This window comes from Dama dama, chromosome 26 (assembly GCF_033118175.1).
Source record: "Dama dama isolate Ldn47 chromosome 26, ASM3311817v1, whole genome shotgun sequence".
NCBI classification, from domain to species: domain Eukaryota; kingdom Metazoa; phylum Chordata; class Mammalia; order Artiodactyla; family Cervidae; genus Dama; species Dama dama.
In genome coordinates this window covers 55,966,086-55,990,560 of record NC_083706.1, presented here as the reverse complement: position 1 = coordinate 55,990,560, position 24,475 = coordinate 55,966,086, and the positions used below count along the sequence as shown (strand labels likewise).

The 24,475-nt window shown below is 48.5% G+C and overlaps 1 protein-coding gene across 14 annotated transcripts in view; it reads right to left on the bottom strand.

Annotated features, from left to right (window-relative positions):
* AFDN (afadin, adherens junction formation factor) overlaps positions 1 to 24,475 on the bottom strand; it is a 110,269-nt gene that overhangs the window by 40,485 nt on the left and 45,309 nt on the right. For 7 of the 14 annotated variants that reach the window (XM_061130507.1, XM_061130510.1, XM_061130520.1 and 4 more), the window contains exons 7-17: positions 21,876 to 21,987; positions 20,372 to 20,539; positions 17,781 to 17,825; positions 13,227 to 13,321; positions 12,203 to 12,465; positions 7,509 to 7,578; positions 6,034 to 6,152; positions 3,470 to 3,531; positions 3,162 to 3,367; positions 1,002 to 1,022; positions 130 to 275 (exon numbers count right to left, since the gene is read on the bottom strand). In XM_061130507.1, the coding sequence (XP_060986490.1) occupies positions 130 to 275; positions 1,002 to 1,022; positions 3,162 to 3,367; positions 3,470 to 3,531; positions 6,034 to 6,152; positions 7,509 to 7,578; positions 12,203 to 12,465; positions 13,227 to 13,321; positions 17,781 to 17,825; positions 20,372 to 20,539; positions 21,876 to 21,987 (1,307 nt within the window). The remainder of the gene's footprint in view (positions 1 to 129; positions 276 to 1,001; positions 1,023 to 3,161; positions 3,368 to 3,469; positions 3,532 to 6,033; positions 6,153 to 7,508; positions 7,579 to 12,202; positions 12,466 to 13,226; positions 13,322 to 17,780; positions 17,826 to 20,371; positions 20,540 to 21,875; positions 21,988 to 24,475) is intronic. The other 7 variants (XM_061130512.1, XM_061130514.1, XM_061130513.1 and 4 more) reach the window with 3 other exon arrangements.

Here is a 24,475-nt window from a genome sequence, read left to right as displayed (position 1 = left end):
CTTAGCAACTGAACAACATTTACACTTCTTGATATCTATCTTTAGTTAGGGTGAATAAAAATTTTTAAAATTAGTTCTGAAAATTTAATGAGAAAGCATGACTGAAGTCTTTACAGAAGTGGTTCTTACTTAAAGGCCATCTGCACCAAGTGTGCCAGGACGTCCTGTGCGTCCAGTGTGATCCGACTGAGGTCTCGGTCCTGCTTGATGAAGTTGAGCAGCTCGGATGCGTTGGCCATCCAGAAGGCAAGGGCCCCTGCAATGTTCTTCTGTTTCTGCAGACAGAAGGCAGCTCCGTAAGCAGCCACAGGACAAACAAACAGCACAAATGAAAGGAATGCTCCTGAAAAGCTGCCGAAGATAGACCAGTACCTCCCCATTCTCGCCAGGGTACTGAGCACAGATACCAGATACTTGCAGAGGAATTTGGGTGCAGATGCAGCAATGGGCAGTAAGCCCCACTGCAACTTCTCAGGATTCAGGTACAGACACATGGCTCTAGTGAGCAACAATTTACTGCATCAGTGGGGAACAGAGCCATCAATATTACAACACCAAATTGGAGACTGCGCTTTATCTGGTAATCTGTGACGCGCACACACGTATCCATGGTTACCCACCGCCACCCTGATACTCGAAGTCACTGGCGTGGACACCAAGCAACTTGGTATCAAGTACTGATCTATCGCATCATCTCCCGACCACATGAGCAGGCCAGGCAGCCTCAGATGAGATCCAAAGAATAGGAACCAAGGATAAACAACAAAGAGGAGAAACAGAACTTTTGTCATTTCATATCCACACTGAAGTGCATTAAGCAAAAGTTATGAAATGCTGATAAAGGTTGCACAGTCAAAAAAGGATTTTAGTACTGCATGTTCCAGCTGCTGAATGAGTGTTATGAGCCTCAGTCCAGTTGTTTTGTACTTTGACATGGAAGCAGCATGAGAAACTCAGCTAAGCCAACACAGCTAGGATCGGCTCCCAGCAGTATGTCCTACCTGATCAACCTGGTCTACTTCCTGGAGAAAAACAGACGAGGGGAAACCAAGCAGAACGAGAGAAAGAAACTCGTAAACAGTCATGATCGTTAAAAAAAAAATCAAAACACTAACATGAAGGCACGACATGAGGGCACGACATTTAGTTATGCTATTCCACATTACACACTCCTTGTGGCTGTGAGGAGCTCGGGAAATCTGGGGCATAAAGGGTGGGCTTCCTACTCTTAACGTTGGCACAAAAACTAAGGGAATTCCTAGACTTTGTCTGTATAAAAGATGTTGCAATGAACAAATGAATACACTGATTTCTTTAAAAGATTTACAAAGAATGGGCTTCCTAACGTCTCTGAACGACACTGTGTGTTTCAGATGACCTAAAGTTACATGACTTCAGAGTCTAATCCCCTGGACCTAAGGATGAAGACACAGGAAAGACCAACAAAAACACTAAGAGTTGAGAACTCTAAAATGTATCAAAAACTTGCATTATTTCTATACTAGAAAGGATTAAATTGCTTTTTTGCAAGTAGGTTTCTTATAAATTAAAGATTTTTAATTATTCCAAAATTCCTCCTAAAAATTCAAGGTTCTTTCAATCACACGCTGAACCTAAATCTTAAGTCTGAAAGCCTTAAAAATGTGATTTCACTGCCAGTTCCAGTAAGAAAAGCCCATCAGAAGTCTGCTCCATCTGCTGATGGGAGTTTCATAATCTGAAATCCAAGCACGAGGGAGACAGACGGCAGCTCTGAACGACCGCTGAAAAGGAAATCCACGTTTGTGTATAAAATAACAGGAGTAACACGATGGTGCCCAAACAGAACGAGCTTCCTTTTCATTTACTTCCTCCCTCAGGGGAAGACTCTTAAACTCCTCAGAGTCACAGGCTAACCACTCACACAGGAGAAACCTTTTCTGGAAAATGTTAAAAAAGCCTTCTATGACAGCTCTGAGGGGATGAAAAGGTTAGCTTGCCTCCAACTATCCTGACAGGAGAAAAGCAGCCAAACCACCTAATCGTGTTGCTTGAGAGCACGCACCTAGAGTGTCACAGCTGAATAATGCTGACAAGTGGTTTAGGAAAACTTCTTTACAAGTCTGTAAATTTACTTTAAAGATTTTAAAGATTTTAATGACTTTAAAGATTAAATCTCCAAGTTACCTATAAGTGTGAAAACCTGTTATGCCAATTTCATCAACTATAGGCAAATAGGACTTCCCTGGTGGCTCAGACGGTAAAGCATCTGCCTACAATGCGGGGGACCTGGGTTCAATCCTTGGGTCGGGAAGATCTCCTGGAGAAGGAAATGGCAACCCACTCCAGTACTCTTGCCTGGAAAATCCCATGGACGGAGGAGCCTGGTAGGCTACAGTCCATGGGGTCACAAAGAGTCGGACATGACTGAGCGACTTCACTTTTCATAGGCAGACAGTAATAAAGGAAACAAATCATTCTAGAAAGAGAATATGCTAATTTCCTGAAATTTGAAAACTGATTTACGAAAGAAGTTGAGCCTGATTTTCACTGTGAGTGAGAAATGTCATCACGCCCATGACACCTACGCCCATGATGGGAACCCAGAGGCCAACCACCAGCAGCCTGGTGGGGTCACCGTGAAAGAGTGAGTCCTTTTTCACAGCAGCTGAAAACATTCTGCAGGTGGTCGTCAGGGACCCACAGGGCGGGCTATGCAGAGAGCTGCTCGGTGGGCGAGGGGTCTGTCAGGAGGGACGGGGACCCTGCAGAGCCAGGCACAGGCATCTGCACAGTGCTGAGGGCCCTGAATGCGACCCAGCTACTCACTTTATAACGGTCTATTTTACGATATGTGAATTACTTTTTAATTCTCAACACCCTCTCACAACTAGTGTAATTTTAAGGGTCTTTTCCATGACCACTATGTGACCACAAACAAATTTTCTCTTCCCTTAAATTTTGTAGAAAAGAAAACAAAAGAAAGGTTTACATTTCCTTTCAACTTTAAAAGCTATACAATTTAAAATCCTGCTTATATAACTTTTGCTTTAGAAAAAAATTATTCAGATAAAGTCAAGCATGTAAGCAAATATGAAATGTTAAAAAAGAAACTAACTTAGTTGATTTAAAAGTTATCGCCATGGTCATGGGCTGGTGTGGCCCTGCAAGTCGGCACTTACCTGGATCACCCCTTCCATCATGCTCACCATCTTGTTGACGATGGCCATGACTTTGTGCGTGCGTTCCGCGGGGCTGACGTCAGGTCTGTACTGGCTGGACAATACATACCGACATGCCATGTATAATACGTATGTAGGTGACAACTTAAAATGGACTGTAGAGCTATTAGTGTAATTTATAATGGCAGATAAAAATGAATCTTCAGCTGTGAAAAGATTTCAAAAAAGAAAAAAAAAACATGAAAACTCAGATGAGGAAAAATGGAACAAGAGATAATTCACTACCAGTGGAATGTGAAATTACTCACAACTTTCCCTGAATTCAATGCTTGCAGGCAGAATCAGGTCAGGCCCGGGAGCATCCTGAGTTCTGAAAGAGGAAAGTGGCCATCTTTTAAAACCAGGTCACATTAGCTAAAAGCACCCCAACAAACAGTGCAGATTCTGCAACTATTTTTAAAAGTCGATACTGTATACAGAGCTTTGGCTCATTTTCACGTGGAGCCTATTCCAACATGCGGGTGAGGGAATGGGGGTCATCCCAGCCCGGCTGCTCACGGGTCAGCTCCTGGGTATCTGCTTCTGTCAGGAGAACGCACCCGACAACGATGGTTCAAGTGACAGGGAAAGACACCACCGGGAGAAAGAGAACGTCCAGACCTCGCTGAGCCTGAAACTGAGCTCTCACACGAGAGACGGAAAAATGCCCTAACAGCCGGACACTGCCTGCCTCTCCCGGTCAAATCAGGTGGGTGGTCCCCACTGGGCCAGCCCGTGGCTGCACTGCGTCAGCATCTGCCCAGGCACACGGCGACGGCACCTCAGGGTGACTGAGGCAGCTGACCACAGGCTACGGGCCCGGCCCGGAGATCTACAGCAGCTCCAGCAACAGCCTCGTCCCACTGTGCCCGCCTTCTCCACGCACCAAAGACACAAGGGGAAGATACAACAGGAATCCATCCAAGCCACTACAGGCATCACAAGTAAAAACCAAAACCTTCTTTTCACAAAATTACATGCTTCCGAAGTTATTACCCAGTCTATGATTTATTAATTTGGATTTAACTCCACACTTCAGGTATAAAAATGCTCTTAGAAACATAATATAATTCTAAAGCTCAATTATTTTTAATACATCTTTCTTACACTGCCATGTTTGTAAACATCTATAACTGCAGACAAAGGACTTATTTTTCAACTTAATACCCACAACATGAACCTGGATAAAGTTTACCAATTTTTTTTAATGTTTTAACACTTCAACAAATCTAATAAAAATAAGGAACTTAAATTCTCACTGAAAACTTTAAAAAAATGTGTCACTGATACTTTAAAAGTTATCCCCATCATTCAGAAAGATTTCTTCCTTGACTAAAATTAGTATTTAATCATTCACCGAAGCCTCTCAGATTTTATGACTAAACCAGTGAAGAGAACTAGAGATGCGAAAAACAGAGATTGAAACCAGGAAGAGCCACATTTCCATTACTGTCTTCATATCAACAAAGTAACACAGATTTATAGTTCAAGTAAAATTTTAGTAAGTCTTGGCAAAACAAATGACCTTGCAAGAAATTTAATTAAAATATATGCTCACAGAAAAAGTAATTTCTGACATACAATTAATCATCACATGGCTATTCTGATGCCATATTATCATACTACGTTTTCTTATTAACTGCGTATATTTATTAATTTTTCATATCCTGAAGACTTTATGTCAATCAACCTACCCCTGCCCCATCTCGGTTATTTGCTTCTTTAAATACCTGTGGGCTAAGAACCACGATACATACATCTCGATCACCTTATACCCAGACGGAGGTGCTCGGCACAGGACACCAACTCACCATCCTGAACATCTCACTCTAGAACACGCTACCAAAAGCAAGCACGGACACAGAAAGTAGACCACCCGTTATTACAGCTAAAAAACTGCAATGTAATTCATACTTAATTATAGAAAATTCACCAAAAATACTGAATAATAACCAAAAGCACACAATAAAATCGAAGTAAAAACATGAGGCTCCCATTGGAGTCTAGATATTTAATTACTGGGGTGAATGCTATTAAAATCTTAGGAGGCACAGTGCCCTCTGCTGCCAAGACTTCACAACTGCAGAGGCCGCTTGTCACTCAACTGGTCCGAGAGCCCTGACTAAGGCCCTGGTTGCAGGATCTGTACTGGGAGGGCCCGAAGGGCTCCGCCAACAATCTCAGGGCCACCGCTGATGGTGCCGCTTCCATCTCAGCACGGAACTGAACCATCTGCCCTCCCACACCAAAACATCCATGAGTCACAGGGAAACAGAACTCCGACTGACTAAGGTGACACATACTTAAAAATCCTAAGAAAAGAAAGTAACAAAAGCTCCAAGCTCTCTGTTCAAAGGATTTACGCGAAAACACCACCAGCAGAAGAAATGACATCCCGTTTGTCAGTCACTGGAGCAGGAGACAGGGCGGGTGGGCACTCCGTGACTCCCAAACACATGACTTCAATGTCATTTTAAGCCTGAGCACTTCTAGAAATGGGTAAAATGACTAGGCTCATCTAAATATAAAAATTACCAAATTATTAAAATCCTCTAAAAATTCCCTTTGTACAGAGTAGCTACCACATTTAACATAGAAACATTTTAATTCAGACTGCTTCCTATTTCACCTAGACATGGCCGAGGTATAAAGGGAAAGATACGATTGTTGATGAAGCATTTTCTTTTTTAATTTGATGACATGAAAAGGAAATAACCGTAAGGTTCTGCCAACATCCCAGAGGTGTCAGCTGGACCTCGAGAGCGGACTCCTGACCCATCCCCCTCCGTGCCCCCCTCTCCCCCGCCCTCAGGCACCCAGGGCTCGGCCCCACCTGCTGTCCTGCCGGCGGTAGTCCAGCTGCTGCTCCACGCGGACCATGGGCTTCACCATCCCTCGCTCAGCAGTGCTGGAGGCGGACGGCGTCCTGTCGCTGTCCAGCCTGGCGGTGCTCTGAGCCGAGGAGACATAGGCGTGTAAACAGAGCACGCGGCCAACCGCGCGTGACACCTGGTGTCGCAGGGGACACGGGCGGGGCCGGGGGACAGCACAGACCGGGAGGGGCCACAGCCGTGCACCCAAGCACAGAGCCCACGTCCCGGGCAGAGAGCAAGGCGGCGGCTCGGAACCCGCTGCTGGGGCGTGGGCAGAGAGGGCCCCTGCGGCGTCTGGACCCCACGCGCTTCCTGGGTCAGGATGCAGCGGAGAGGGCACACACACGGTGTGAAGATGCAGGTGTCTGTTTCACTTGTGAGTTTTAAGAAAGGATGTGCAAGCTCACTCATGACAGCGCAAAACCCAGTGAAGAGCTGAGTGCAGAAACCAGCTCACTTGCTGCCCTTCATCGACACAGGAAGGACACCCACACAGCCACCCACAGGGGGCACGGACGCCCCTCCGAGCAGTGCCTGTGGCCTGCAGCCTGCAGCCGGTGGGGAAGGCAACCGATGCTCGGAGGACCATCAGAACAGACCAGTACATTTAGGGTCAAAGTTCACCACAGCAAAAATCTCTGCAAGACTTCTCACCACACCCCTGTAGAAGCTGAGCGCAGGCACTGAGCCCGCCAAGCAGAGATTTACACTGTGCGGAACCCATCTCCCTACTCCTCACATCACCCCCAAATGAGGCTACACAGCCTGCTTTGAAAAGATACTTTTCTGCATGTTGTAAACAGCGTGTAGTATGATTTTTATATTACAAAACAGTGACAGGGAAGTGGAAAGACTCAGTTACCCCATATCCCAGCCACCAACCAACCCACGCCAGGAACCAGCAGCAAGACAGCAACTACAGAGAAGCAAAATGCCTGCTGTCTCAGGCCCCAGGTCGGGGCAGGGGAGCCCTCTCCCCAGCGGTGGGCCAATACCTAGAGAAGGAAAACACCTGCTATCTCAGGCCCCAGGTTGGGGGGGGGGCCTCTCCCTGGCGGCAGGCTGCTACCCACAGCAAGCACAGTGCAGGCGAGGAGGGTCCCGGGCAAGCGCGGTGACTGCGGAGAGGAGGGGACGGCCGGGAGCTGGGACCAAGCTGAGGTCACAAGAGCAGCAGCCGTGACCTCTGGGGTGACCTGATCTGAGCGAGGAGTCTGGTCCCAGAGGACAAGGCTGGGACGCACGGCCCGGAGAGGAAGCGGAAGATCCCGGACTCTGCAGCCGTTCCCGCGGACCACCAGAGACAAGAGCAGGCAGAACGCCCACAGGCAGGCCCCGCAAGGCCTGCACCACGCTTCCCTGCGGGGTGGTCAGCGGTTCGCCACTGCCGCCTGCTACGCTCACACAGTCCCATCGGCGACGGACAAGCACCCACCTTGCTTGGAGGTAAGGCCGTTCCACTGTGAACGTCTCCTCCTAAATCAAAAGTTGTCTCCTGAACAATTCTGTTGAGATAAAAAAAGAAAGGCACAGAATTAACAGCTCTCAAATGATCAGAGGCAGTCTCTTCTTCATAGTACAAATTGTTAAATATCCCAGTGTTCAAAGATCTTCAAGAAATCACTTTACTGTCAGAATATGAATCGAACGAATAAAAAAAACTATACTAACTTTATAAACTGTTTTTTCCAACATATACTGAATGCTCTCAAGATCAGAGTTTTTAAAACTAGGAACACAAAATTGAAAAGAAGCATAAAAAAAAAGAAAAAAGCTCTTCCACTGTGCGAGTTTCTTAATTTTCCAGTATAACATGGACCCATGTGCACTGCATTCTGGGTATGTGAAAAATTACAAAGTGACTCTATCGTGACTTTGATGGCAGAGCTCATGATGACATGGTGTTCAGGGATGTGGACGAGATGAACACGCGGGTCCATTGACACAGCACCAGACCGATCACCCCCCACTGATCATCAACACCAACTGTGATGTCCTGGGGATACCCCACCACCAAGGCTTTGAAGACAGAGACCCCAAGTCTGCAGCTAAGAACACACACACATCATGCATCCTTTGAAGAACCAGAGTAAGAACAGCAAACGAAGACTGAGTGTAAATAAATGAGACAGGGACTAAAAAGACAACGGAAAAGCCCCTAAGAGACGGCTCTTCTAAAAGGTGAGCAAAACAAACCTGCAGCTAGACCGACTGAGAGGAACAGAGAGGACTCAAGTCAACTGGGAATGAGAGAAAAGACACTACAGTCAACACCACAGAGACACAGCAGAACACACCACTATGAACAACAATGCACCGACTGGACAACCCGGAAGAAATGGATAAATTTCTAGAAACAAAATCTTGCAAGACTAAAGCATGAAGAAATAGAAAATCTGAACACATTAATCACTGGAAAGGAGAGTGAATCAGTAATCAAAGGCCTCCCAACAGACTAAAGTCCAGGACCAGATGGCTTCACCGGTGAGTTCTACCAAACATTTAAAGAAGAGTTAACACAAATGCTCAAACTATTTCAAAACATAGAAGAGGGTGGGGCGACACTTTCACACTCACTCTGTGAGCCATCATCACCCTGATGCCAAAAACAAGGCAGGGACACCACAAGGAAAGAGACTTTGAGGCCAACAGTCCCGCTGAGCACAGACGCGGACGTTTCAACAGAACACCAGCAGCCCAATATAACAGTGCAGTGAGACGCTCATTCACGAAGATAACGGTGACAGATCCCAGCAAGGCCAGATGGTTCAACACTCACAAGTCAATCCACGTGGTACACCACGTTAACAAAAAGGAAGGGTAAAAATCATGATCATCTCAACACACACAGAACAAAATTCCACTAAAACTCAACATCCATGCATGGGACCCCCGTGGTGGCCCAGTGGTGAAGAGGCTGCCTTCCAATGCACGCGGCATGGGTTCAATTCCTGGTCGGGGAAGAAAGACTGACCCCCACATGCCTTGGGGCAACTGAGCCGTGTGCCCCAACTAGAGAGGCCCGTGCTCCGCAGCCAGGAAAACCCGAGTGCCGCAGCGGGACCGCAGGGCCAGACAGAGGCTGCTTCCACAAACTGGCAACGGTGCCAGCATGGCCAGGAAAACAGTTCCAATTTACAATGGCATCAAAAAGAATAAAGCACCTAAAGTTAATCAAGGAAGTAAAAAACAAACACACTGAAAATTTTAAGACATTCATCACAGAAATGGAAGACGACACAAATAAATGGAAGATACTAGATATTTGTGTTCATGGACTGGAAGAATTAATATAGCTAAAATGTCCATTCTACCCAACGTGAGGCCAGAAACTATAAAACTGAGAGGAAAACACAGGCAGGACACTCTTTGACATAAATCACAGCAAGATCCTCTGTGACCCATGTCCTAGAGGAATGGAAATAAAAACAAAAATAAACAAGTGGGACCTAATTAAACTTAAAAGCTTTTTGCACAGCAAAGGAAACTATAAACAAAGTGGAAAGATAACCCTCAGAATGGGAGAAAATAACAGCAAATCAAACAGCTGACCAAGGATTAATCTCCAAAATATACAAGCTGTTCATGCCGCTCTATACCAGAAAAAAAAAAAAACCACCCAATCAAAAAGTGGATGGAGAGACATTTCTCCAACGAAGACATACAGATGGCTATTAGAGACATGAAAAGATGCTCAACCTCATTCATTATTAGAGAAATGCAAATCAAAACTATAAAGAGGTATCATCTCACATGGTTAGAATGGCCATCTTCAAAAAATCTACAAACAATAAATGCTGGAGAGGGGGTGGCGGAAACAGAACCCTTTGCCCCGTTGGTGGGAATGTAAACTGATGGAGAGTCCTTAAAAAAAAAAAAAACTAGGAATAAAACTACCATATGACCCAACAATCCCACTACTGAGCATATTACCCTGAGGAAATTAAAACTGAAAAAGACACGCGTGCCCCAACGTGCATCGCTGCAGTCTACAGCAGCTGGGACACGGAGACAACCTAGCTGTCCCGGACAGACGAGCAGAGCAGCTGGGGCACACACACAGCGGGGCATCACTCAGCCATAACGGGGTGCATTCTGAGTCAGTGCTAACGGGGTGGATGAAGCTATTACACAGAGTGAAGTGCAAGGCAGAAAAACAGTGTATTAAAACACATATATCTCGAATCTAGAAAGATGGTGCTGAGGGACCCACGTGCAGGGCGGCAGTGGAGACGCAGAGGACAGATCTGTGGACACAGCAGGGGAAGCAGAGGGGGGGCGCGCTGAGAGCAGCGCAGAAACATGCACATCACCCAAGGAGAGACAGACAGCCACTGGGAACCTGCCGTGTGACACAGGAGCTCAAACCCGGCTCTGTGACAACCTGGACAGGGGAGGGAGGCTCCGAGGGAGCGGACATGTACACCCACGGCGGACTCACGCTGACGTGTGGCGGAAACCAACACAGCATTGCAAAGCAATTATCCTTCAATCAAAAATAATAACCAAAAAACCAAGGTGATAGACACAAACATACTGGTGGTTACCAGAGGCAGAGGGCTTGTGAGTAGAGGGAAGGGGGCATCGTGCAGGGCAGTGACCAGAGTTCAGCGGCCATTAAGAGAGCAATGCCGAGTGTTCTCATATAAGAAATAAACTCCTGTAACTCTGACGGCGAGGGACAGCGCCTACATTTATTGTGACCATTTCATGTATGTGCAAATACTGAATCAGTACATCCCACACCTGAACTAGCATGTAAATTATATCTCATTTAAAAAGTGTACATAGATATGTGTAAAAAAGACTACATGAGTTGCTTACCTTGAAGTTTATGTAATGGTTTAACATTAGAACAGTAATACTAATTTTATAAAAATGAGAAGTCTGTTCTATTTATGGATGTACATATAAGTACTGGTATAATCAACTACTAAGCAGTTTCCACTAGTTTTGCAGGAAAAAGATACTAGAGATTGAGTTTCACGGCAGCACCACCTTGACACAATCTCGGCTCATCTGGAGACGTGACTAGACTAGACACTGCAGCCCCGTGAAGCAGGACCCTCTGCAGCAGGAGGCCGAGTTCCCAGACAGACACACATCCCAGCAAGACTGCAAGACTGACTGTAACAGGGGACACAGGCAGCTTACAGAACTGCGTTTGTGACAGAGATGCCACAATGAACACCGTCGGAAGAGAGACAGCACAAAGCCTAGTAGCCAGCCCCGCTGGACAAGAGGCGTGGCGACAAGTGAGGGCAGGCAGAGGCCGGACGCCCCGCGCCGAGGAGCCAGCAGGAAGGAGAGAGGGCAGGCAGAGGCGGACGCCCCGCGCCGAGGAGCCGGTAGGAGGCAACAGGAGGAGACTGAAAGCCCAGGCAGGGCTTGAAGCACGCGCCCCGGGAGGCTCCAGGGCGGGCGGGGACCAGGGCGGACCTGTGTTGCCTGGGCATGCGACACCAGGGGGCAGGCTACGCAGCTGCTGGCCTGAACGCCAGCAGCAGAGCCACGGGCCAGCACACAGTTACTATCAGAGAGGACATCTTCCTCCCAGCCCCGCAGACAATGAGCATTTCCTTTCCTGCCACAGGCCTGGGTCGCAGGTCCTCAGAGAGGCACTAGGTGGAGCCACAACACTTTAAATTCCTTTAAAAAGACTTTTATCACTGGAGAAGGAAATGGCAACCCACTCCAGTATTCTTGCCTGGAAAATCCCATGGACAGAGAAGCCTGGTAGGCTACAAAGAGTTGGACGTGACTAAGCGACTTCACTTTCTTTTCTTTCCTTTCTTTTATTGCTAGTAACAGAAAAGGTACATACGCCTCAACAAAACCCTTAGTTGTCTAGATTCAGAACATTGTAACAAAGTATGGCTTTAGAGTATCAGCTAAAAGACAAAATTTAAAAAGAATTTAAAAAACCAGCCACAACTTCCAATTTCAAGACGAGGTCAAAACCTTTCTTTCTTCTCTGAAATCAACCCAAACCAACACGAACCTGAACCACAGACCACAAACTTTGAATTTTTAGAAATTAAATGACAAAACACACAGTCCATGGCTAATTCGCATCTGTTCCGGCATGATCACGCCCTCCAGAGTTCTCAAAGGCACGTGTGCTCTTACCCAGACTTATGTCTGGGGCCCTTCACGGTCAGGCCCCCGTCCACGGTTCTCTTGGGGAGCGTGTGGTCCTGGCTGGGGTCCACGAACTTAAACACGTGGGATGCCCCGAACTGCACCTTCATCCCGCTCTGCAGCATCGTGGTCTCCGAGATGCGCTGCCCATCCACGTAGGTCTCAGCGTCCATGCTTCTTGGCGTGACCGTGACCACCCCGTCCATGTTCGTGAGGTCACAGTGATGGGGCTGAATGCCTGAACCAAACAACTGGGAAGGAAGGAAAAGCCAAGGAGCTTCCGTCAAGCATAGAGCATTTAAAACTTAATTTTAAGACTCTGAGTCCCCCTTTCATGATAAACACAACCTAACAAACTCTGGATTCTTGGTGGTTTCAGGGAACTGCCCCCAAGAGTAAATAGTAAAACAGTAATTAAATACTGTCAGAAGAACTATTTTATTTTTAGCTTCCAAGAGCCTGATGCAAGGTGTACCATAACTGCATTAGAAAGCATACGGTCATCTCGAGTGCTTATGAGATGATAATGGATCCGTCCGGATGGATCGCTTGATCGCTCTGCTGTGGGAAGGACGGAGAAGGAAAATGACACGGGTCCTCAGCCCCGTGGCTCCACAGCTGAGCAATGAGGGCACAGAGAGTGCGCGGCCTGCCGAGCTTGGCCCCAGGAGGCGAGGGCCAAACGTCCTCACTCACAGACACTCGGGGCCTGGCCCAGTCCAGCCCGAGCACAGCGCTGAGCGGGCGTGACACCTGCCACCTCCCGGCGCCTCCCACTGCGTGTGGGACCCGAGGCGCTCTTGCTTGTATTCTCTTCTTAATCCTGAAGCACCCTATAAGAGCAGCCCCGTGTCCCGGAGAAAAGCAAACAGGCCAGGGCCCGGGAACGGCTGGAGGAAGGCCGCTCACACCGCAGCCGAGAGCATGCACGCCGTCCAGCACGCACGCCATCCACACCGACCGTCAAGCCGCTCTCACAGTCCCGCCCCGGGACCGCCCGCCGCCCGCACACCTGGATGGAGCTGTCGTCGAACTTCTCGGTCCCCACCTCCGTGACGCTGAGCTGAAGGCGGTAGAGCTTTGGCTTGTCTCTGGAGTCAGAACCATCTACGGGAGGAGAATAGGCTTCACTGCGAGCTGAGGGCTCTCGCCATGTGATTTGAAACAAGCAAGCAAACAACAGGCGATCTTTGAAAAGACACACCTGCTCTCAGTTCTCAGGGTTTCTTTTCAAAGAACTCCCCAGGTTTACATCATGCAATTTAACTAACTGGATACACAAAATACAAATGAAGATATGAATGTTGCAGTTTCTGTTTATTACACTACAAGGTACTAACACCAACGTTCCCACTAAGTTTTCTTATTGCGTAAAAAATGCTTCCCGGCCACATGGTCCCAGACCCATCTGGTGCTGAATGAAGACCAGGGAGGAGACAGGCGCCTCCCGACTGGGCCATCTCCCCACGAGCCCAGCACACCGCCCAAGGGGGAAACGCGAGCCCTGGGCTCTCCTGGATCCAGGGGCAGACTCAGGGAGGCAGTCCCACGCCACCCGGCCGCCACCGCGCTGAGTCCTGTAGGAACGGCGGTGAGGCGCTCACCTCCGTGGAGCGCAAGTGGGGAGAAGTACAAATGGAGACTGGAGCTTTCTGTGTCATTTTAAACTTCCCGGAACCGCGGAGACGTTCCCCCTGGCTGTGCATGAACTTCTCTGATGGGGTGGCCTGAGGGGCAGGGAGGAGGGGGAGGGGGACCACACATGCTGAGACCCCTGCCCACTGAGGCCAGGCCGCTCGCCCCCACATCCCGGCTAGCGCAGGTCACTGACTCCAGCCCCGGCGCACTGGCGGGACGGGCCTCAGGCCCGACACGGCTGCGCCAGGATGCGGTCCTGGGCCGGACAGCAGCCTCACGGGTCCCCGCCACACCAGAGGCTCGCTGACTTCAGACCCACACCAGAGCACACACAGGATGATCCCAGCTCCCACAGACCACAACAGCGGGAACACGGACACACAAGCCGTCAGGACGGTCGCTGACTTGTGAGTGCACACAGTAGCAGGCTGATGACAGGTTTCCTGTCTGCGAGCTCCTGCAGCAATCCTGAGATCAGGCGAAGAGGAGACCAAGCCAGGTCCACAGACTCCGCCACAAACAGACCCCGCACAGGGCGTCCCGCAGCGGCGGCCTCTTCTGAGCCATTCTGTCTCACCTCCAAGTGCTGACCCAGAAGGAAGCAACCAGTGTGTGGGGCCTTCCTGGACCGGCCGGTTCCGTCAGACCTGCCAGGGGTGTGTTACTCTGCTGGCTTTCAACACCTCGGGCAGCCCTGGGGTCAGTCCCGGCTGAGAGGCGCCGTCGGCCCCGCTGCCCGCCGCTGCGGCCGCTTCCTGACCCCCCACCCCCGAGCTCCCGCAAGGACAGCCTCTGAAACAGTCTCTTCACATCTGGCACTCAGCGCGGAGCATGGGCCACAGCGAGCATCCCGTAAAGACAGGATGCGTTAACTCTGAGTAACTACTAACTAAAAATGAAGAGAACAGAATAATGCAATATGGCCACACAGAATTACACTAATGAATCATAAAGAAAGCAAAAGCAGCAAATTAGTGATCAAGAACAACTGTCTCAATTACAATGCTTAAAAAAAAAAAAACAGAAGAACAAGAAAAATGTGTTTAGCGGTGAAAGAAAAATGCACAGTTGCTTTCTTCTTAAATTCTGAATGCTTCTGAAGGGCATCTTGTGAGCTAATAAACTGACGATACAAACTTTTTTACACGGACATTCCAGTCACGAATTTAGAAACATAGAAAGAAAGCGAGCGCTGCAGACTTCCCCATCCTCTCCTTTCTCACCACTTCCCTGTAGCAGAAACCGGCCAGCAGACAAGCAGAAGCCACCTTTCCGAGTCCCTCCTTTCTCACCACTCCCCAGGAATAACACGAGAGAGACACCTTCACAGGTGCGTCCTGAGTACCCCAAACAGGGGCCACAGATGCCGGAGACAGAATGGAGCCCGGGGGCCATGGGGAGAATCAGAAATGGAGGCAAGGAATGTGCAAGGAGCCAACTTCTCCTCCTTGGTCCGTGCCCCCCTCCTCGGCAAAAGCAGTCATCTCAAGGGCCAGACACACACTACAACTGTCGTTTTTCTGTAAACAGGGATTCTGTAAACACTGCTTCTGCCTGGAGGGCGGGAGCACCCTTCTCCCTTCAAGGACAGCAGCTCTGGCATGGCCCGAAGGCGGAGGTAAGTCCTCCTGAGGAACCTGACCACACACACCAGTGCTTCTCCCAGAGCTTTCAGTTTTTTTTTTTACATTTTGCACTTTTGTTGTTGTTCAGTCCCGCTTGACTCTTTGCGACCCCATGGACTGTGGCACGCCAGGCTTCCTTGTCCTTCACCATCTCCCGGAGCCTTGCTCAAACTCATGTCCATCGAGTCAAATAGGTATGTAACACAATCATATGGTTCAAAATTCAAAAGGCACAAGTCCAGGTGAAACATCCTCGCCTCCACCCAGAAGCAAACCTGCAGCGTCTACCTTTAGCAGATGGAACAACCTGATACCCAGATTCTTCCTTTTCTGGTGCTCACACACCTGTTAGAGACCCACTCAGGGCTACCAACGAGATGCATAAAACCCGGCCAGACGTCCAGCACCTGACTAACCAGCGTTTCCTCTGAAATTCACCCTGAACTGCATTTGCCAACTCTGCCACCACAGCTCTGCTACTGCGCACTCCGCCCTGCACGCTGGTCTGCTGCAGCTTTCGTCGCCATTCCCAGCTGTAAGCGCGACCAGCAGAGCCCACTCTGACACGGCCTGAGGGCCAGTCCAGGGCGCCTGCACTCTCACTGATGGCACGCCCACAGAGCCAGCTCTGCCTCTGCCCCGACCACCTCCTCTGGGCGCCGGCTGGACAAAGGGCTGGGGTCCTGTCGGCCACCCCGCGCGGATGGAGGGAGGGGGACTCGTGCACGTGAGGTGGGCTGACCGGGACCACAGCCCAGGCGCCGTGCTGGACACCGGAGACACCCCGTGAGGAAGCGAATGATGTTCATGTGCTCAGAGAGCTCACACTTCAACAAACCAAGACAACAGTTAAGAAACCGTCAAAAAAGAAATGTGAACCTTACTGAAACATGACTATTGAGAATATTTTCACTAACTCTACTGGAAAAAAAAAAATTCAAAAAACTAAGTCTCCTCAAATAGAATTGGCATAAAAACTAAGAACACTTTAGTAAAGTTGATGACTATATCATACATATTTTTGGTACATGCCAGGTTAAAAAAAAAAAAATGTATTTGTCTCTCCATTGTTTCATTATTTTACATTATGAACTTAAAAAACACAGGAAAATATTAAAGAGTCCTTTTCAGGAATAAAATAACAACTGAAACATGTCTAAGACTCTATTTATGTATTATATCAAATCAGGTGATAAACACTGGGTTTGATCCCTGGGTGGGGAAGATCCTCTGGAGGAGGGCACGGCAACCCACTCCAGTGTTCTTGCCTGGAGAAGCCCATGGACAGAGCAGCCGGGAGGGCGCCGTCCACGGGGTCCCACAGAGTTGGACACGACTGAACAACGAAACACAGCACACAGCACAGGTAATAAACACCGCTTGTTTCTGTTTTTCTTTAAGAAAAGAACAAAACCCCCAAACTCCAAGTTTGGCTGGTATCTGATGAAAACCTGTATGTACAGTTTGAACAAAGTGAAGCAATGACAAAGTGACAAAGATGCTAAAAGGTGAATAAGCTTTATATATGAGAATGTATTTGACTGTTACATTCGACATGCAAAAAATGACATTTAAAATATATAAACAGACCAAAAAAATAATTCCACGTTCTATTTAAGATAAACTCTACTGCACAAAATTTGAGACACAAACCCCAAGTAAGGAAGCACAGCTCTGCTGACAAGAGATGAGTTTCAATTGGGAGAACGAGGACAGCCCTGAGGACGCCCTGCATCCGGCCCGGCCCCCACTGAGGGCCCCTCCAAGGCCCAGGCGTGAGTGGCCGCCGCTGAGGGCCCCACCAAGGCCCAGGTGTGAGTGGCACTCGCTGGCCAGCGGGCTCCTCCTCTGCAGCCTCCTGGGGCATCACACACGTAGCCCTCCCCACGGACCATGCCCCACCTCTCTGCCTAGGCCCCTTCTCTCTGGCCCCGGTTCTCAGGCTGTCTATTCCCCGACCGTCTCCTCCTCCCCCGCCTCGCCCCTTCTTCTTGATTGTCTTGGGGGAGAGGGGAGTCGAAGGTCAAGAAAACAGCTCTCTCCCTTCCTCACTCCAATTCTCACTTAAAACTTATCCTGAACAAAGGAACTGGAAATTTCTGCAAAACAAGCTTCCTTTAAATGAATTCTGGATATGGAACAATTACTAGATACATATAAAATGAAAGGACATTAAACTCTTAGGAAACGTTATTTATATTAACTGAAAAATGAACACATCACGCATGTGGTCAGTTCACATTATTCTGCCTGTGAGGCGGTTAGTGCTCTAGTTAAGAAAGTAGTAGGAAGCATAGCGTTACCTTCAGAAGTGTGATAGCCGTAGCAGGCAAAGTGGTTCCTTCTCCCTGGGGTCGGAGACATGCACGGCACCCAGGTGAAGGCCGCAGCAGCACAGAGGCCATGCAGGAGGCATGGGGGAGAGAGAGGAGAGGGTGAGCTGCAGGGGCGACTGTCCGTGGGAAAAGCACATCACCCGAGCCCGGGGCGCGGACACGACGGCCGTGCTCCACGCGGCCGGGTGTGAGCGACTGAGGCCCGCTGTTAGGGAGACACTGAGACAACAGGTGAGTGCCCGAGGCGGGCAGCAGTTAGTCCAGCACAGAGGCCCCCACCCTGCCCGGAGCAGCCGGTGCTTCCGCCCAGAGAGGAACATGACTCATTACCCCCGTCCCTCCAGAAGACAGTGGAAGCGTCCACCCACATCTCAGGAGCCTGGACAACACCTGCGGGCCTCAGCTCCCCCGCCCCCGACCCCCCGCCAAGGACACGTGCTGGCTGACACATGGCGACGCGGTCCTCACCCCCGACCTGCCAGCATTCACCGGCAGGTGGCAAACGCCCTCTCACTCCACACGCAGACCGTGTCAGTGCGCGGCGGCGTCAGGTCAGGGAGCTCTGGGGAGACCGGCTCTGGGGTGAGAAGGCCCCCCGCCGCCGAGCGTGGCCTCCGTGAGCAGAGAGGCTCCCCCGTGGCCCTGGGCCTAGCAGGGCGGCAGACCCCCGGGTGCACGATGCCCACCCGCTCAGACTGAGACAGCGAATTGCACAAGGGCAGCGAGACCTCTGGCCCCTCTGTGCCCGCTGCCCAGGCACTGGTGGCAGCCCCGTGACCCTAACTGGAAGTGGCAGAGGCCGGGGCACTAACAAGTGCATGATGCACGCTGCCAGCGTCTGGTGGCAAGCGGGACACAGCGGCCATCTGTGCAGGACCTACCGCCCATCCCTCTGCACCCACAGAACAGTTCTAGCGTTTTATGACCCGGGAGACAGTAAGCGTGACATAAGCAGTCAGAACAGCACTTCTCGCCAAAACGTGAGTCCCAAGGTCAGGGGTTTAATCTGACTTGCTGCTGCTCCACCTCCGAGGCCCAGAGCAGCGTCTGACACCTAAGAAGCCCTCGGGAAGCACTCGTCATCCTGCCTCTGCTAACACCCAAGTCAACTTGCTGTTCTTCATTTCAAAACCATTCTATGTCAGCTGCTGTGCATCAAGTCTCTCTGGGCTAATACTATTATCAAACATTTTGGTTTGGGAGAAAATAATCATTAATTTCCAGCACGTAATGCAAAATTTTAAAGGACAGACCCAACGCCCAAAGACCCTGAAGACTAAGTTCCAAAACCAATGGCCGTCTCCCAGCCCCCGTGCACTGCTGCACACATCTGAGAACCAATCCTCACACCTGGACGCCAGACATGCCAGGTTTCCAAACCAAAGTGTCCATGAACTTTTCAGCCAGAGAACTCAGAGACAGAGCAATACTCACATTTCCCCACAAACAGCTAATCAATTTTTAAAAACCTTCAGACGTAGACGCTACGGCCTGCAGCACAGGGCCACAGACTATAAACTACACTGTCAGTCAAAATAGCTGCCATTTTCCCTGTATCAACACCACACAACCCAGCGGACACCACAGGGACCACGGCCCATCATTAGTGAGCCATAATTTTGTAAGCAAAAATAAATACTCAGGAATCAAAGAGCAAAACATACTTCCTGCCCAAGGATCCACAGGCTATCTACGTAACAGTTTGCTTTTAGCTAACTTTTTCTAGGATTACTTACTAGGCTTCATTTAAAAGAAGCTCTGGGTGGGAGGGTCAACTCTGTTCTTGACAGCATTTTACGGTACAGGTCACACGGCACCATTTTAAGCAAATAAATAGAAATGACGCAGTTTAGCTGAATGATACATGTGTCACACACGTATCAGGTATGTAAGCAGATTAAGTACATTATATAACGACGTGTGTGTGTAAGACATTTTAAGAAAGTCAATGCATTTCTCTACCTGGTGGCTAACTTGTAACAACAGCTTTAACTTTGTGAGAGAGCTCAACAAACACACCATTTATAAGGCTGACCCGTGTATAAACTTAGTCTATTATCATTTAAAACTAAGCACATACCCTTCCTCTTACACATGGGCTTCTTAGAAACACAGCTAAGTTCACAGACATATTCTTTAGGACGTTCATACACTGAGCAAGTGTGACACATACACACACACCTGCCTCGAGAAAATCTGTCCTGAGAAGAGTATGTCCTGAGTTTCCTGATTTTTAGTAGCTTAAGTATTTTACAAGGTTGTTTTGGGAAAAAAAATTTTTTTAAGGGAGTAGATCATTTAAACGACTCAAAAACTCTCTATATTCACTATGTAAGATTTTGTTTTTCAATATCCATTTTTGTGCATGTGAAGTTTATTCTTATGCATGAATATACATATCCTATGATCTTAAGGGTTTTTGTTTTTTAATAAATACCGTCTTATGATGCTACATAAAAAAATAAACGATCTGAAAAAAAAAAAAGGATGTCAAGCAAAAGACAGGCTATTCGAGCAACGTTCACCACAAGCGCAGCACGCCCAGCGTGGCCGCTCACCCGGGCTCAGCTCCACGAGGTAGGGCAGCTTCTCGGGGGGCAGTGCGGAGCCATAGGCCGACCCGTCGGCTCTCTCCTTCCCCTGCACGGGCTTCCCGTCTGCGTGCTTCTTACTTTTCTTTGGGATGTGGTCTGGCGGCCTCCTCTTCAACTGAAAGACTAAAATCCCTAGAACAGAAACATTGTAAGTTATCAACCAAGTCAAGTGAATGTTGATGGACAGCTGATCGACCATCAACTGCCCAAGGTTCATCAAGAAAATGCAATTTCACATCTCCCAAGGTGGCTCTAGCGGTGAGGAATCCACCTGCCGATACGGGAGAGGCAGGAGGCTTGGTTTGATCCCTGGGCTGGGAAGATCCCCTGGAGGAGGAAACAGCAACCCACTCCAGTATTCTTGCCTGGAGAATCCCATGGACAAAGGAGCCTGGAGGACTACAGTCCATGGGGGTGCAAAGAGTCGGACACAACTGAAGCGACTTAGCATTGCACACCATTGCCCGAGGCATAATTAAGAAAAGCTCACACAATTTAACTTTGTGTTCTTGAAAACTCTAGTAAGCAATTTCCCCAAAGCTTTTTAAATTAACAATTATGCAAACATGTTATATGCTTCAAAAACAACCTATTTCAGAATAAATGCTTCTATTGGCAAACGACCCTATGATCAATACATCCATACACACATGTAGTAACATTAATATATATACACATATTCTTAATTCATGTAGTAACATTAATATATATACACATATTCTTAATTCAACTGAATTAACTCACAATTAAGAGCAATTTGACTTTAATAAAGTTTAACTTCATACTGTCAAGAAAAAGTACTAAGCAAGTGTAGTTTAAAAGTATCAATCTACATTCAAATATGTCAGGATTAACTGGCAGTAAGTTTTCATGTCTTCATCAATGCGCAGGCCCTCCACTGAGCAACAGTCAGCTTAAGAAGCATATCTGAAAGCAAGAAAACTGTTCTCTCATCAAAAACGCACCTTTATGCTCTCACCGCTCCGATATAATCAGGAGAAATTGTCTGAGTGGTGGAAAGGTCTGGATTCCTTATACAAAATGACTAAAGGATTAGACAGCATTTAGGGTTGAAGTTATCTTCCCTTTTACGACGAGCCTGTCCACACATCACCAGTCCGTCTGGTCAGCAGGGAAGGAGCCAGGTGCCAACAGGTGACAGCCCCTCACGACCTGACAAGGCGCTCTGGTCCAGCTTCTGCTGGACACAGTGGCCCTGCTGCTGCGTGACGGTCTGTGCCGGGCCCCTGCCAGACCCACCTGGCACAGAGCGGCCTCAGGAAGAGGGGACCAGCTAGGAGGCCCCAGCTAGGAGCCCCCAGCAAGTCCCGGAGGAGGTGGAAGACGGCCCAGCGCACAGTCCTCAAGAGACATGGCCACGCACACCTCCTGCCTCTTCCGCCAGGTTAGACCCTAACCTATCACGTATCCCAGAGCTAATTCCTTAACAAATATAATCTCTCTTTACCTCTGTCACTTGGCCATTCCCTGAAGATCTGTAAAGGACACTCATCATCGTCAAGGATAACTTCTTTAGCACCTTTTTCATCAGAATGCTGGGCTCCAGGAGGAAGCATGACCTAAGAGGGAACAACAATTAACTGTGACTACACCCAAAAGTGAATCAGCGGGTATTTAGAAGAATTTTTTGTTTTTGAGGAAATAAAAAGAAAAATCACTGTAGAACTGAATTTTTCAAACACTATAAACAATCCTGAAAAACATGGACAAAAGTGAGGGAAAAGTTTCCAATAAAAACCTCAGCCAGCTGACCAGACTGCTGTTACTGGCCTGCCCCTCGGTCCCGCCCCAAACGCTAGTCAGGTCTGCTCCCTGACACGCTCTGTCAGCAGGACTGCCTGCAAAGCTCAACCTGTAGGAGGTTCTTAAACAAAGATGACTGCATCATCGCAGACCCGCTGGTCCACAGCCTACCTTCCACTATCACACTGGTGTTAACAAGGCAGTTTCATCTAACACGTCCTCTGTAGGAGAACCATCACAGAGCAGCCACAGAAGAGACCAGCTTTCCTTTTCTTATACAAAATTCATATTATGATTAAATTATAATCAGATAGTTTAGATGCAGTACACAGTCATTCATTCAACAAGGGCTTTAAGGTACTGCATGCACGATACTCACACGTCTGTAGCACTGTATTACTTTTTATTCTGTTTTAACAGCAAGCAATTTTCTTAATCATTAGAGAAAACCACCCATAACAGAGAGAAAAGAGCCAGTGATCAGGGCTCAGTCTCCAATGCCCTGCTGAGTTCCAGCCCATCTCTCAACACCAACCAACACATGACTACAGAAAACAAAGCCAGTCACTGGCACCTGGAGATTATTTTCAACCTCAAGTTAATTCAATAATGTTGTAAGAGACATTATGCCCATTTACATCATATGTGCATATACCAAGTGACTTGGATGTCTACAGAACTGTAAAACTTCTCTCTACACTGCTACAAATTACCCTAAAAAGACAAGTTTATTACTGATACAACACACCCTTACACTAAGGTAACTGATATTTCTTCATAGTGTCTTGTACTAGATGTACCATCCCGGGCTTGGAACGCACGCTGCTTCCAGGGTCTGATTCGCACTTGTCTCTTCGGTCTCACACTCTGCCACGTGGCCTCAGAGAGCAAGTCCCTCGGAACCTCTCCGGATTCTCCGCCAGGCCATGAGACCCCACGCTGCACTGCACCTGCAAGGCGCCCCCCAGCTCTGGGGTCCAGTGAGTGCCCCCCTCTTACCCCTCGGCTCGGGGACAACTCCTCCAGGGAGCCTTCCCTGACCACCGTGCTCGCGCACATCGCCTACATTTCTCATTCTCTGCCTGTCTCCCTTTACTACGAACTCATTGAAGGCAGGTCTTAGCTTTGACCTGACACAGACTCTAACACAGTTAGCACAGCATCTAACAAGGAAGAGGAACCTACATATGCACTGAGTAACTCACTGAAGAGACACAACAGATGACTGAATGAATATGAAAGAGCCTCATATCACACGACCAGTGAGACGGCAAGAGAGCAAAGGATTTCTAACTCAAGGCTAAAAGCAATCATCAACCCCTAACTCATTCTGCCTAAACTAGCAGGGGAAAAAAGAAAAAGCTGCTCAAGAACATACTATTTAGAACAAAAACCCCAAACTATGCGGCCCTCAAAAGAAATCATCAAATGATTTCAAAGAGACTGTCAGAAAAAACCCAAAGAAAGTATTTTATAACTTCATGACTCTGACTAAGGTGCTCTTTCATTTTCTCATTTTCATCAATCAAATCAGGCGGAAATTAAGGAAAGGAAAAAACACCTCATGAAGTCTACTACCACACAGTCTCTCAAATGCAGCTTCATGGAACTGAGAATCACTTATCAGACTTACACACACTAGAAACGCTCCCCTGGCAGACACCTGAGCCTCAGCCCCAAGAGTCAGACAGTGGTGGCTAGCTCCAGCCTTCGGGGTCACAGCCTGACAGGCCCAGGTGGAAAAGAGTCAGGCCACTGTTCAGCAGTGTAGACTCTATTCACAGAACTGCTTTACTGCTTTTATCCTCAGGCACTTTCCACAGCAGCTATTAACTGGAAGTATGAGGAAAAAGGACCAAAAAAAACCCAACTCTTTCAGGTCTGGGTTTCTCTCGCTCCACTTCCTATTGCTCTTTGTACCTGACCCTCTGTCAGGAGATCCTAAATTTCCCTATCTCCTGTCTCTCTGTCCTCTGCAGACGTCCTTCACGCCACCTCTTGCCCCTCCTGCTAACACTTCACCCCCGGCCCCTCTCTGCAGGTTCCTCCCACAGCACTCTGGTCCATCCCCCAAGCACCAGCCAGCCCTTCTGTCTCAAGCCTCAGCTTTGTTCCATCTACTTTGTCTCTTTTATCTCAGGTTCTCTCATCTGCTTGGGTTGGTCTGTCTTTCACTTTAAAGGCATTTTCCAACATCTGTTGAGTCTGGGTCGTCCTCTCACACTGACGGTGAGTCCAGGGAGAGCGGGTGGTTCTGGGGAGGGTGGCCACTAGTGACCAGGATGTCCAAAGGTCAGAGTACAA